The sequence below is a fragment of the Paralichthys olivaceus genome, chromosome 13 (genome assembly GCF_024713975.1).
Source record: "Paralichthys olivaceus isolate ysfri-2021 chromosome 13, ASM2471397v2, whole genome shotgun sequence".
Lineage (NCBI taxonomy): Eukaryota > Metazoa > Chordata > Actinopteri > Pleuronectiformes > Paralichthyidae > Paralichthys > Paralichthys olivaceus.
In genome coordinates this window covers 6,399,797-6,412,007 of record NC_091105.1, presented here as the reverse complement: position 1 = coordinate 6,412,007, position 12,211 = coordinate 6,399,797, and the positions used below count along the sequence as shown (strand labels likewise).

Genomic DNA, 12,211 nt, shown 5'->3' with positions numbered 1-12,211 from the left:
AATTTGCAGTGGCATTTTGTCTGTGGTTAAGAAACTGGAGCTGCAACTTTTACCCTTCTCGAGATTCAGATCAAGATTCACTTGCGATGCAATAATATTTCTATTCACAATTGTCATTATTTCAAAGCAATTAACAATGAGTAAACGCCCTCAGCACTAAAAGGCAGCTTTTGTGTGATGATTCTATAGAGAAAAAGCTGAGTGCAGGTAATGTTCTCATGGGAAAGCCCAGTTCTCTCATATTCTCTCATGTTAATGTGAGGCATTGCTAGTGGGGAGAAACACTTCAGACATTGGGGGCATCATGTTAAGCACAAGACACTCGTAAATTCACAGAGAACAGCTTTTTGTGTCCCAAAAGACTGGCACTCAAAAAGCATCATTAGATGCAAAACAGACTGTTCATTTACGCAAAGGAGAATTGCAGAGTGACTTCTTTGTGATCTCCTCTTCAGAAATGGGGGGCTTTGTCGTGTTAGTAGAAGCTACAGAAATATCCATATAGTAACTACACATGTATTCACTATGGTCGTAAGACATACAGAAGAAATAGACAACTGGAATTATTTAACTCTCACAAAAAATTACTTATACAACAGTTTCCTCAAGTGCTGGTTAACCACGGATATTCAAACTCAATAATATTAATATTACAGAATAACTGAATCATCAAGAATGGAAATGTAAAGACTCTAAACTACATATTTAGCCTGATACATTAATCATGAGACTGCATAAAAAGATTAATTTAACAGGAGTTCATAATGCAGTGAATTTTCTCTTAGACCTGAACTAAAATAAACTTAAAATTGTCTAAGTATGAAGCCAGCATAAAAACTAAAAACAGGGTAATACAGTTAACCTGAGTCTCTCTGAACCAGACTATTGCTGTTCACAATAAAATAATGTGATATAGTTTATAACTCAAAGCTCCTTATGTTTTCATTTTTGTTTCTTCTTAGGCGATGCTAATTTAATTCATATTGTATAAAATCCTGAACTTGGTCACACTCTTGTTTAACAATAGTATGTATAATTGTACACAACCATTTATGACATTCATGTGAATGAGCAGCACAGCCGTCAGTGAGATATGTGATATTTACTGTAACAGAGTCAGTGTTGTCTTCCCCGAAAGAACGTTACATTTTTCTTGGTTTTCTTGGAAGTCCTTCTTCAAGTAAACATATACCATTTTGACATCGTTTTGTTTCCCTGGCACAATACGACTGATCTGTTTTTTGAATTTATTAGTCTTCTGATGCAGCAACACACCGTTCCCTGCTGACAACAGGACTTTATAGTGTGGAATTCAATTGAGTTACCCGTTGCTTCACTTCATTTTTAGTGCGACCAGGGAATGCATCTGGATCTTCCCCCTCTGAAGTCAGAGTGAATTAAGGGACGCTCCTGTCTTCCCTTGTTTGCAACCATGTAGTCTTTGTCAAACCTCAAAGGACAAATCCAATCAAATTTGGTGGGAGAGGTTAAAGAGCTGACCACTCTGCCCCCCTTCTGTGGGCTTGTTACTCTTCAGAATTGCCCTCATAAATCTTCTCAGTAAAGTAACAGAGTGCACAAAGCACAAGGGTATTTTAAAGGTTGTCAGAGATGAGATATAAAGTAACTTTAGTACCAGTCAGTGTACCATTGTAAACATAGTATTACTCAGCAGAGGACCACTCAAAGTCAAGGCTGATTCAGAGCTGTATTGTCACTCGGGCTCAGCACAATTGTATATCTTTATTCTTTTTGCATTTATTTATACAGACTGTGATGATGTGTTTGCAAAATAGACCCGTGTGTACGTCTCTTAAACCTGACGACGATAAAAAAAGAAAAGGAAAATCGAGTGAATGATAATTGTGTCTGTTACATGTGACATGTTAAACAAGACCTCTGGTGATTTAGAATTCATTAACAGAGCCACTGCAGTGTGATGTGTCTCATTTATCTTTGATCTGACATCCTACAGCAATGCTGTTTTCACAGCAATACATCAACTCGTATGTTCACCAAAACTCATTTCAGTCAAAATATTCAAAAGATTAATTAAGAATGGGAGGAGGGTCGACTGCTATTAATCCTCAAAAGATAAATCTAAGTTGGGAAATTAATGCCAAAAGTCCTTTTGCAAATCTGTAGGAGTGCTGTCCAGACAGTATGACTCAGGAATGTTAGAATTTTACAGGGACTTATAACTTACAATACTTTTCTATATTGGCTCATTAAAGGTTGTTGATGCATATTTTATTTTCAATTAAGACATTTTGTTATTAAAGTTAGATCTAAAGGCAAAATAAAAACCCAAACAACAATGATTTCTTATGTCAAACAAATGTGTTTTTTTTGTGGGAGAACCAAATCAAACTACCACAGTTTGGTTTATATTGTAGCCATGTAGGGGCACCATTACATTACAGGACATACTCTCATGGGTCATAACAGCAGACTGCTCCCCGAAAGTGAAGCAGACGGGACTTGATAGCCCCCTGATGGCTAGCTGCAGTATAGGTCATTAACCCTCCTCCATGTTAGTGGATGGGACATGGACCGAACTGCAGAGTCAAAGTGCATGTCAAACTCAATTTTACTCAAAGGTGGTTTCATCCTCTTTGTTATTACACTGATGTATGTTCAAGTGTTCATTTCGTTTTATTTAGTTATCTGATGCCATAAAAACTGAATGAAACCTCATGATGGACACCTGAGATGGCTCACAATCAGACCTCGCGTCTACCACATCCACCACATCCACCACATCCACCACATCCACCACATCCACCACGTCTACCACGTCTACCACGTCTACCACGTCTACCACGCAGACTCTGGCTCCAAATGTGCAAGTGTTCATATCCAGCATATTTTGGCTACATTTCTTGATAGTGGGAGGAAGTAGAAATGTGTCATCCATCTCTATATACAGTCTATGGTAGTGACACACAAACTATGGGTCATGTTGAAAGGCCATCTGCAACAAAAGCCTGAACTGAGAGTTTTTTTTTTTTTTACAACCAGTGTAGAATCCTGGGAAATTTACAGTTAGAGGTCTGATCTTCCTATTTGATATTCGTAGCTTGGAGTTTTGGCTAACCTGCCACAACACTGACAGTACCTTGATCAACACCAGTTGCACTGCCAGAAATGTTTGCAGGCTTATTAACAGCGATGTCAGTGATCATGTTTCTGCATTTGTTAAATTTTGTTACAGAGTTGGCAGCTACAATATCATCTTTCTCTTCTTTGTGTTGCTTACAGGCTCAGAACTGATGCCCAAAGCCCTGTCAACCAGGATCATTGGCGGGATATGGTGGTTCTTCACATTGATCATCATATCATCTTACACAGCTAATTTAACAGCTTTTCTCACTGTGGAGAGAATGGACTCGGCTGTGGACTCAGCTGACGACATCGCCAAGCAGACAAAGATTGAGTATGGAGTCGTCAAAGATGGTGCAACCATGTCCTTCTTCAAGGTACGATACCAACATTAATGAGTAGCTATGATTGAATCAAGCCACATTTAAAACTACATAAGTCAGTAATTTTATCGTTACTGAAATTGTTGTAATCATTTATTTTTCCAATGTGAAAACATACTGTAGCTAGAGTATGTCAAATATAAACTCATACAGTAATAATGCTTTAAAGTGTGTGTGTTCAGAAATGTGGCAAGATGTTGAATCTTGAATTTTTAAGTGGAGTTTTTTTGAAAAAAATTCTATATCTTTTCTTTCTATATCTTTATTATTTATTTATCTCTCCGCAGTTAGATCTTAAGTCCCACAGCAAAGATACATTCTTCAGCTTCTCCACTCCTCTACACTGTTTGATGTGTTCCTCCATAATGATTTTTTTATTCCAAAGTTTCAGCGTTTGCCTGCAGGGTCCTTCACTTTATTTTATTATTTTTGAGCAATAGATGTTGCTGCTGCTGCTGCTCTGGTGCTGAATAACACATGTAACAGAGTTACAGTTTCTCCAAGTAAGAAAATGAAAACACTACGCATTTATATTGAAGATAGTCCATAAGTTTACAACAGTCAATAGATAGAAAAGTAAAAGAGATGGGATTCAACTTGGGCACCCTCCTCCCATATTTTTATGCCCTGCTCATAAATGTTGTAAGCTTCATTGTTGAGTTTGCTGAAAGGTTTATGAATTGGATCCCACAGCTTTGAGAACATAATTGGGTTTGGGATATTTGTGCATATGACGTGCACTTAAAACATTAGTGATGACTTTTGTACATTGTTGTGTAAATGTACTTCAATTATGCTATTATTTAGGTTAAGATTAATAAAATTGATAATTTGGGTTATTACTTAAATAGGTTTACAAGCTCTTATGTTCACAAAAACACATCTGAAGGCTTGGTTTTAGCCACTGTCTCTTTGAGGCCCCCCCTCCCTGTAAAGCCCAGTCTGCTCTGATTGGCTAACTGGACCAATATGTTGGGTTTGGTCAAACGCTTCAAGCACATGAAGGAAAAGTCGTTCTCCACTCTTTCTTTACCTGGCTTTGTTAGGGAGTGTATATAACACATTAGAGGAAAGGGAAAATCTAAAAAAGCATATGTCTCCTTTAAGAAAAGTATTTAGTTAGTATATAATAATGTGAGTTTTCTTACTTATTACATTTCATCCCATGAATATTAAATGGGGTGTAATGATAAAGAAGGAGCTTGGATCTGATTCAACTCATTGACCCTTTGAAAACAAATCAACCTTCACTTTTTCTGATTAGCCATGTAAAGGGAAGTTATTTTAGATCTTTCTGTGAACTTTTCTAAATTGTAGTTGTGATTGTCGCATCATAAATAGAAGCGACGCAGGTGTCTAATTACCTCATCAAAGTTGCAAGGCTCGAGTGCCCTCTGCTCTCGCCTGCGCTCACAGAAAGGGCCTGATGATGTCGACTCAGTGAGGCAGAGAAGCAGGATAAATACTGAGGATAAGGGCTTTGCAGATGTATGTAAATGGGGGATTTGGCCCTAAAGTTATGTTAGGGTGACGTACTAAATGATCTGTTTTGCTTTAAATCTACTCATATGTGATATGATTTGTAGTTTAGGATAAGACCACTCAAATGAGTAACCACCACCAGATATCAGATGTTTAGTTATGAGCCAGATGTTGTTCTGTGACAATACAATACTAGAGACAAGTAGTTGTGGTTGTGATTTGCTGCAAAATCCACTGCTGACAAATTTTTGCCTGTAGGCTTTTGTTCCAGCTTTTTTAGGATATCTGATTTTATTCACGACCTTCTAAATATATGGACTGCTTTAGAGAATCTCCCATAGCATGGACATTTTTTTGTGTCATAGATTTTTGTGGAAGTGGATAGAAAAAAATTGGAAAATCGCTTTTGTGGCAATAAACGTGAAAACATTGGACCAGATACTGTAATGAAGTATTTTCTACGTGTGATAAAATAACTTAAATTGATGTACTTTTTAATTCATACATGTATTTATAATCTTTGCAATCTATTTATATGTCTGGAGACACTGTAGTCTATCCAGACATATGTAACTCTAAATATGCATTATTAAACCACATTTAATATTCTTGGAATGAAATGCAGTAAGTAAATACACTGACCCCAAAATACCAAATACAGTATGATACTAACTTCAATAAATGTCCACCGAGCTAATCATTAAGTGATGACAAGGTATAAGAAGACACAATTGAAGTTTTGGGCTGGGTTGCCATGTCAAACGAATGTCCTCCTATGAGAGGCTGTTGTTTTGTTAAATTTCACAAGATATGAAGAGCACTGAAGGGCACATGTAGACAAGTCAACTGCTTCTAAAGAATGAAGTTTTCGTCTGCTGTGAAAAGGTTGAAAGAAATTGCTGGATGTGGCTGTATGCCATGTTGTACTCTAAGCAGGGAGAGGGATTCATCATCAGGAGACCTTTTGAATCACATACTGCTATAATTCAAACCAGCATCAGTTGTCATAAGTTGCCATATGGTCCTGTTTCTTTTTAAAATTTACCGACCTATAAGATGGCAATACTTGCAAGTAATCCTAATTGGTGCTTTTAAGTTTTAATATCAGACTATCGTACCACAGTAGAAAACAACAAATACTGGGTGTCTATTGGAGTTACACATAATGGAGGGCTTCGTATAACAGCATCTTTCACAATTTGAAATGGCTTAAAGTCTTTAGACAGTAATTATCTAGGATTAGACATGGCATAAATGTGACCTCACATAAAATTGCATGAAATACCACATAGCCTGATGCAAGACTAATGGAGAGGCATTCTATTATTGCTGCTTCAGTAGCACTTATGAGAATAGATGTGCACAAAGCTTCAATTTACTCCCCTTTAATCCTGTAACAGTGGAGATCTGTGGGAGTAATCACATAAATCTGTTTGGTCACTGGCTAAAGAATCCATATTCGTGAAAGAAATTTGTCTATACTGTTACAAATGTATTGCCTTTCACCATTTTTAATCAGGCATTTAAAACTCCCCATGGGTGTACAGTTATTCTGCCCTTCATCAGGGACACTAACAATATTTCAAAGTTAGCAGTAATTCTAGCTTCAAAATATAGGTATTTTATTATTTCCCAGTGGTAAAAATATTTATCAACTATTTTCTGTAGGGAGAAAGATTGTTCAAAAAAATGTTTTCCATCTCTTCCAGAAATCTAAGGTTTCTACTTTTGAGAAGATGTGGGCCTTCATGAGCAGCAAGCCAAGCACGTCACTGGTGAAGTCTATTGAGGATGGGATTCAGAGGGTGCTGAAGTCAGACTATGCCCTCATAATGGAGTCCACCACCATTGATTACATCACTAGGAGGAACTGTAACCTGACCCAGGTGGGAGGGCTCATCGACAGCAAAGGCTACGGCATTGGCACTCCCCTCGGTAAGACATGCAAATCACCTGTGAATATATTTGAGAATCATGGTGACATAAAACAAATCAAGCTCTTATATGAGTTGTCACCTTTTGAAGTATGAGGGTGAAGCTTTTTAGAAAACGCAGCAGGACAAGATGGTTGTTTCTCCGTACTATTCAGACTGTGTGCCACAATGTGTTTATGAGCCACATAATCACAGACTGCAGCTGGCATTTCTTCCAAGTAAAACAGGCCTTATGTCGCTTCCAGGCTCCCCATACAGGGACAAAATCACCATAGCGATCCTAAGCATCTTGGAGGATGGGCGCCTACACATGCTGAAAGAGAAGTGGTGGAGCGGGAACAGCTGCTTGGATGAAGAGCGTCGTGAGACAGGCCCCATGGGTATCCAGAACCTGGGTGGTATATTCATCGTGCTGGCTTCTGGCCTAGTGCTGTCGGTCTTTGTGGCGATTGCTGAATTCATCTACAAGCTAAGGAAGACTGCAGAACGTGAGCAGGTATATATCCCCATAAATCACATACAACATGCTATTTTATCTTAATTTGATCTCTCTTCTGTGGTTTGGCTGAATAGATAGAAAATTAATCTATAATTAATTTAATTACGCTCCACACATTATAATTCTTTTTTTTACATTGTTTTACCAAAGAAGTTTCTAATCATGCCTGTTTTGTTTTTTACCACGTAGCCTCCAAACCAAAGCTGTGCTCTATTCATGGCTTTTAGTTACAACATGTTGGAAAAGGATTTGCATGCCTGTGGCTAATCCCCAGGAGTACTTGGCCGTAACACTACAACTTTTACTTATTTTAACAGGCATAATTGCAAATTGGAGCATAGAGAATTAATCCATTATTAGTCATTGGAGATGTTAGAATAGCATGAACCCTTTACTGTTGTAAATACCTAATTTGACTCATGCTAAGCGAGTTGTTGCATGCATGCTTGTGCACCCTACTTGTTCACGCTTTCTGACACAGCGACAATAATGAACTGTGTGCAGGCTTCATGTGGTGGAGCTGCAATTTGACATTGCTGACAGCCACAGACACACGCACACACACAAGCATTAACACAATATGAATGTTGTGTTCTAATGCATTTTGTGCTCTTTAGACTGTTGACACTCTCTACTGTCAGAACAATTTAAAGCTAAGGCATTTACCCCCCATCCCTTTCCCCTCTTCTCCTTTTTTTCTCCTCCCCGCATCCTCCCTTTTTGCCCAGAGGTCTTTGTGCAGTGCCATGGTGGACGAGATCAGACTGTCGTTCACCTGCGAGAGGCGGGTGAAACACAAGCCTCAGCCTCCGGTCATGGTGAAGACGGATGCAGTGATAAACATGCACGCCTACAACGACCGACGACTCCCAGGAAAGGACAACATGAGCTGCAGCACTGGGATGACTCCTGTGTTCCCATGACATTGTGTTCCCCCCAGGGCAAGAACCTCATGAGCAATGTGTCAGGGGCAGTGCCAGAGACTAGAGACAATGGCATAGACGGAATCACCAGATACATCATCAACCACAGTGACATGGGGACACTAACAAAACACGGGCATCTCAAAATGGCAGCATCAGCCACACAGGTATGACAACATTCACAACGTTAATCCAAACCACAAAAGATTTGAAAATAAAAAATATGCGGGGGGGGGGGGGTTCTGGGAAAAGAGTACACCCAAATATTCAGTTTTAAGTCTGATGTTTACGTGCGCAACACAAAAACACAAGGAAATACACATAGTGTTAAGGAAAAGACTGAGAATTGCACTGGACTGAAGTAAGACGAAAGGCTTTGATGAGAATGGCAATAAATTACAGACATACAAAGGACAAGGAAGGGCAGTTGAAGATTGAAGATCAGTTTTGTTAAATATCACGTTCTAACCTTTATCCTGTTGATTTATACAAAATCCTAAATGGCCTTTGACAGCAGAGAATAAAGTTACCTCAAACCAGTTGTCTAGGCTTATATGGTTATTTTTGAGTTAAAGGCAGTAGGATATGATAAAGGATCGTTTGAAAGCTTGGTTCACAGGGACACTGTAAAAGTATTCGATCAGCGAGACAACTGTTCAGCAGTTCATTGGTTATAGTTGCGATGTGTATATTGTTGCTCACAAGTTAATCATTGATGCAAAACAAGCTACAATGGAGAGAAATCCATATTAAACCCGAAATTCCGCCATTGATGACTGGATCAGTGTTATGTGATAAATTTGACCAGAAACTCATCAATTGTTCAAAAAATTATTTTGTACATGACTGAATTTCAATCATTTAAATTGCCAAAGATCTGAACATTAAACAGAATATATACTGACAAATAAGAGCCATAGCTGCTCACTTAGCTTCTTAGAGAGCACTCACCTTGTGGTCCATGCAAAGTAAATTGGACTGGTGTAAATTGGATTATCAAAGGGTTCTACGAATCCCTCGGTGCAGGGTAATATGTAGAAGGGGAATTGTATTTGGGGCAGTTGTAGCATTGTCTTTGCTTGGTTCCAAAAACAACCTCACCTCAAACTGTCATTCTCAACAAAGCAATCAAAAAAAGAAAACTACTGGATGAACTTCCTAATCCGTAAAAATAACTTTGGTCCTTTGTGAACGATTAATCAATTCCAAAAGTCCAGGTTCAGTTTTTCACCATGATTAAATGGTAGCATGCTACAGAATGGGGTGGAAGGCATTGTATCAATAAAGACTTGTAAGGCACAGAGACTGTGTCCTTAAAACTGGAGGGCATTTAATGTGACATATCCATCAAAATATGTGCTGGTCTTTGTTCATGGCAACCTGACTGCTCAATGTCCCCATTTTTTCTGAACATGTTTTTGAACACTTACTTTATTTTACAGGCGTGAATCAAAAGACTTTTTTGGGGGGGGGGGAAACTAGTTATTTTTCACTGAGTGTAATGAAAACTGGCCACGGTTTGGTTTTAAATGAGGAAAGATTTTGAAGATTATCTTTTTTTTAACCCCATTACCTGGTGTGAACAGAGTAATTCCATACTTCTTGTGTGTGAACTTGCTGAAGGACAAAGTGATGAATAGATGGTGAATAGACTGAGGACAGACGTTTCGTGTGTTCATGTTGACTTTAATGTCTGTCGAGTAAGTATATATGTTAAGCAAGTGTAAGTGAGAGCTGTGGGAAGATTCGAAGAGTCTGTGAGCTGCTGCCAAGTGGGAGCTGAACAAACAACAAACCTCTGTGAGATTCAAGTTGTGGAAATGTCGAGGAAAAAAAAAATCTGACTAAATATATGATTCAAGGAAACTCTGATCTGTAAAACTTAGCGTTGGTTTGGTAGAGAGTCTCTGTATAATTGTTTATTGATTCCCTTCTGCAAAGTAGAGTATGTAGATAAGATCAGCAGGAGAAAATGTATTTTGCTAAATTTATACTGTTATAAATGAATTCTGTTCACAGTCAAATATGTTATAGATGCTATTTATTTCATTAGAGAGATCACTTTAAACTATTTCCCCAGTTCCATAGCCCCCAAACTCTTTTTATTTAATGGAAATGCATTTTATTATTTGATGGTTAGTATATTTCTACAAGGTGAATGTGAAATGAAAATGTTGAACTTTCCCAAGAATTTAGGGGACACTCCCTTGGAGTATAATCTTATGTAACTGCCCCTATACTTCTCTTGAGAATCCAATAAGGACCAGGGGCCATATTCATGAAGCTTCTACAAAAAAATGTTACTTGAATTGAAACTTGTTACAGGTAAGACAAGATCCTGGTATTCACTAAGAGTCTTAGTCCTTAAGAGAGCCCCCTTGAGTGAAAAACTGTTAAGAGCAGGGACAAGGATTTTTTAAGAGGCTTTAAAATTCTTTAAGCTGACCAGAAAATTGTGTTATTACGTTTTTTTTTTTTTAAGATAACGTTGCCAGTGGTTGTAAGTAAGTGACACAGCGCTCACCTGTGCATGAAGAATCCAATTTCTGTGCTGCAATCTCCATGTTTGCTTTTAGACTGCAGAACACATGGCTATGACACTGGTGCTGCACGGGAAGGAGGCGTTAACTCGCTTTGCTATATTCACCCTCACCTGCCTCTCTGCTTGCGCTGTAACATCAGGTTTGAAGTTTCCTTATAAAATGGTGTTAGACGTGTCCACAAACTAAGTTAAGATTAAACATCGCTCATCTCTCCAGTGCTTCCACTGTTTTTTTTTTATCATTTCTTTTTCCACACCTTTAAATATAACTTGTCATACTAGCAATCAACAGTTTTTGTCTTATTCTTACTGTGTTCCTCCAAAAACTTCCTGGAAAGCTGGAAAGTTTTAGGCTAAGTTTGGAGATGTCTGAGAGTGTTGTGAATAGGGCCCCTGGTCATGGCCACAGTTGATACTTGGCTACACTACATTACGTTACCCTCATGTGTACTGTAGCTTTTCATGCAGGTCAAAGACTCAAGTTTGCGTGTATTACACGTCTCTAATATGTCAAAAGAACTGAAATCATAATCAAAATTAGTTACAACAGGGTTTCTGATTTGGCTGATTCAGTCAGTTTGGTTACTGAATATATAAATATATATATATATATATCTTTTTATAGATCAATGTTAATAATAATGTCATTTTACACAAAATTGTATGAAATGTGAGAGAAAAGTAATGCAAAATGTAAGCTACATAACCTGTGTTCCATTAGCAGTGTGTGAGTTTTGATTTTCCAACAGTCATGACGGTATGCCTTTTTATGTATTCCTTTCTTTTCAGTTGCAGAGCTTCTATAATTTGGCAGAAAACCTCTCAAACAATATGATTAATATGTTGGTGCCAACCAGGGTTTTCCTTGTGGACATGCAGAATTTATATGAATATAGTTTTTTGTAAGGTTTTGTAAAAAACAAAGGGAAAAAAAGATTTTGTTTTCCTAGTAACTGTATGTGTTAAGAGAACCTTAGAATAACCGACATCTGAGTAAAACACGGGGAAATTAAACAAAATGTTTAAGAAAAGCTATTGAATTATTTTCTTTTTAACTCACTGTGAATAATTCAATTGTACAGTTTGCTGTATGGGTTATATGAAGTTTTAAATAAAAAATACAAACTATCTATACCTCCTGTTCTGCTGCCGATTGATTTGTGTTGTGCTGCTGTGCTTAAATCATGTAAGCAAACATGTGACAGTCATTTATGATGTGCAGTGAGTATCATTTTGTCCACTGTTGCAATTCAGTTTAACTTAGTATAACTTATCTTACAGTTATTGGATTATCACCAATACTGTATCTCTGCTTGCTTGGTACAGATCTTATTAAAGTGTTGCAG

The 12,211-nt window shown here is 37.9% G+C and overlaps 1 protein-coding gene across 1 annotated transcript in view; it reads left to right on the top strand.

Annotated features, from left to right (window-relative positions):
- grik3 (glutamate ionotropic receptor kainate type subunit 3) overlaps positions 1-11,999 on the top strand; it is an 84,795-nt gene extending 72,796 nt beyond the window's left edge. Inside the window, exons 13-16 of the mRNA XM_069537442.1 lie at positions 3,262-3,479; positions 6,677-6,902; positions 7,147-7,397; positions 8,131-11,999. Coding sequence (XP_069393543.1) covers positions 3,262-3,479; positions 6,677-6,902; positions 7,147-7,397; positions 8,131-8,496 — 1,061 coding nt within the window. The 3' untranslated portion in view covers positions 8,497-11,999. The remainder of the gene's footprint in view (positions 1-3,261; positions 3,480-6,676; positions 6,903-7,146; positions 7,398-8,130) is intronic.
- Positions 12,000-12,211: the final 212 nt, after the last annotated feature.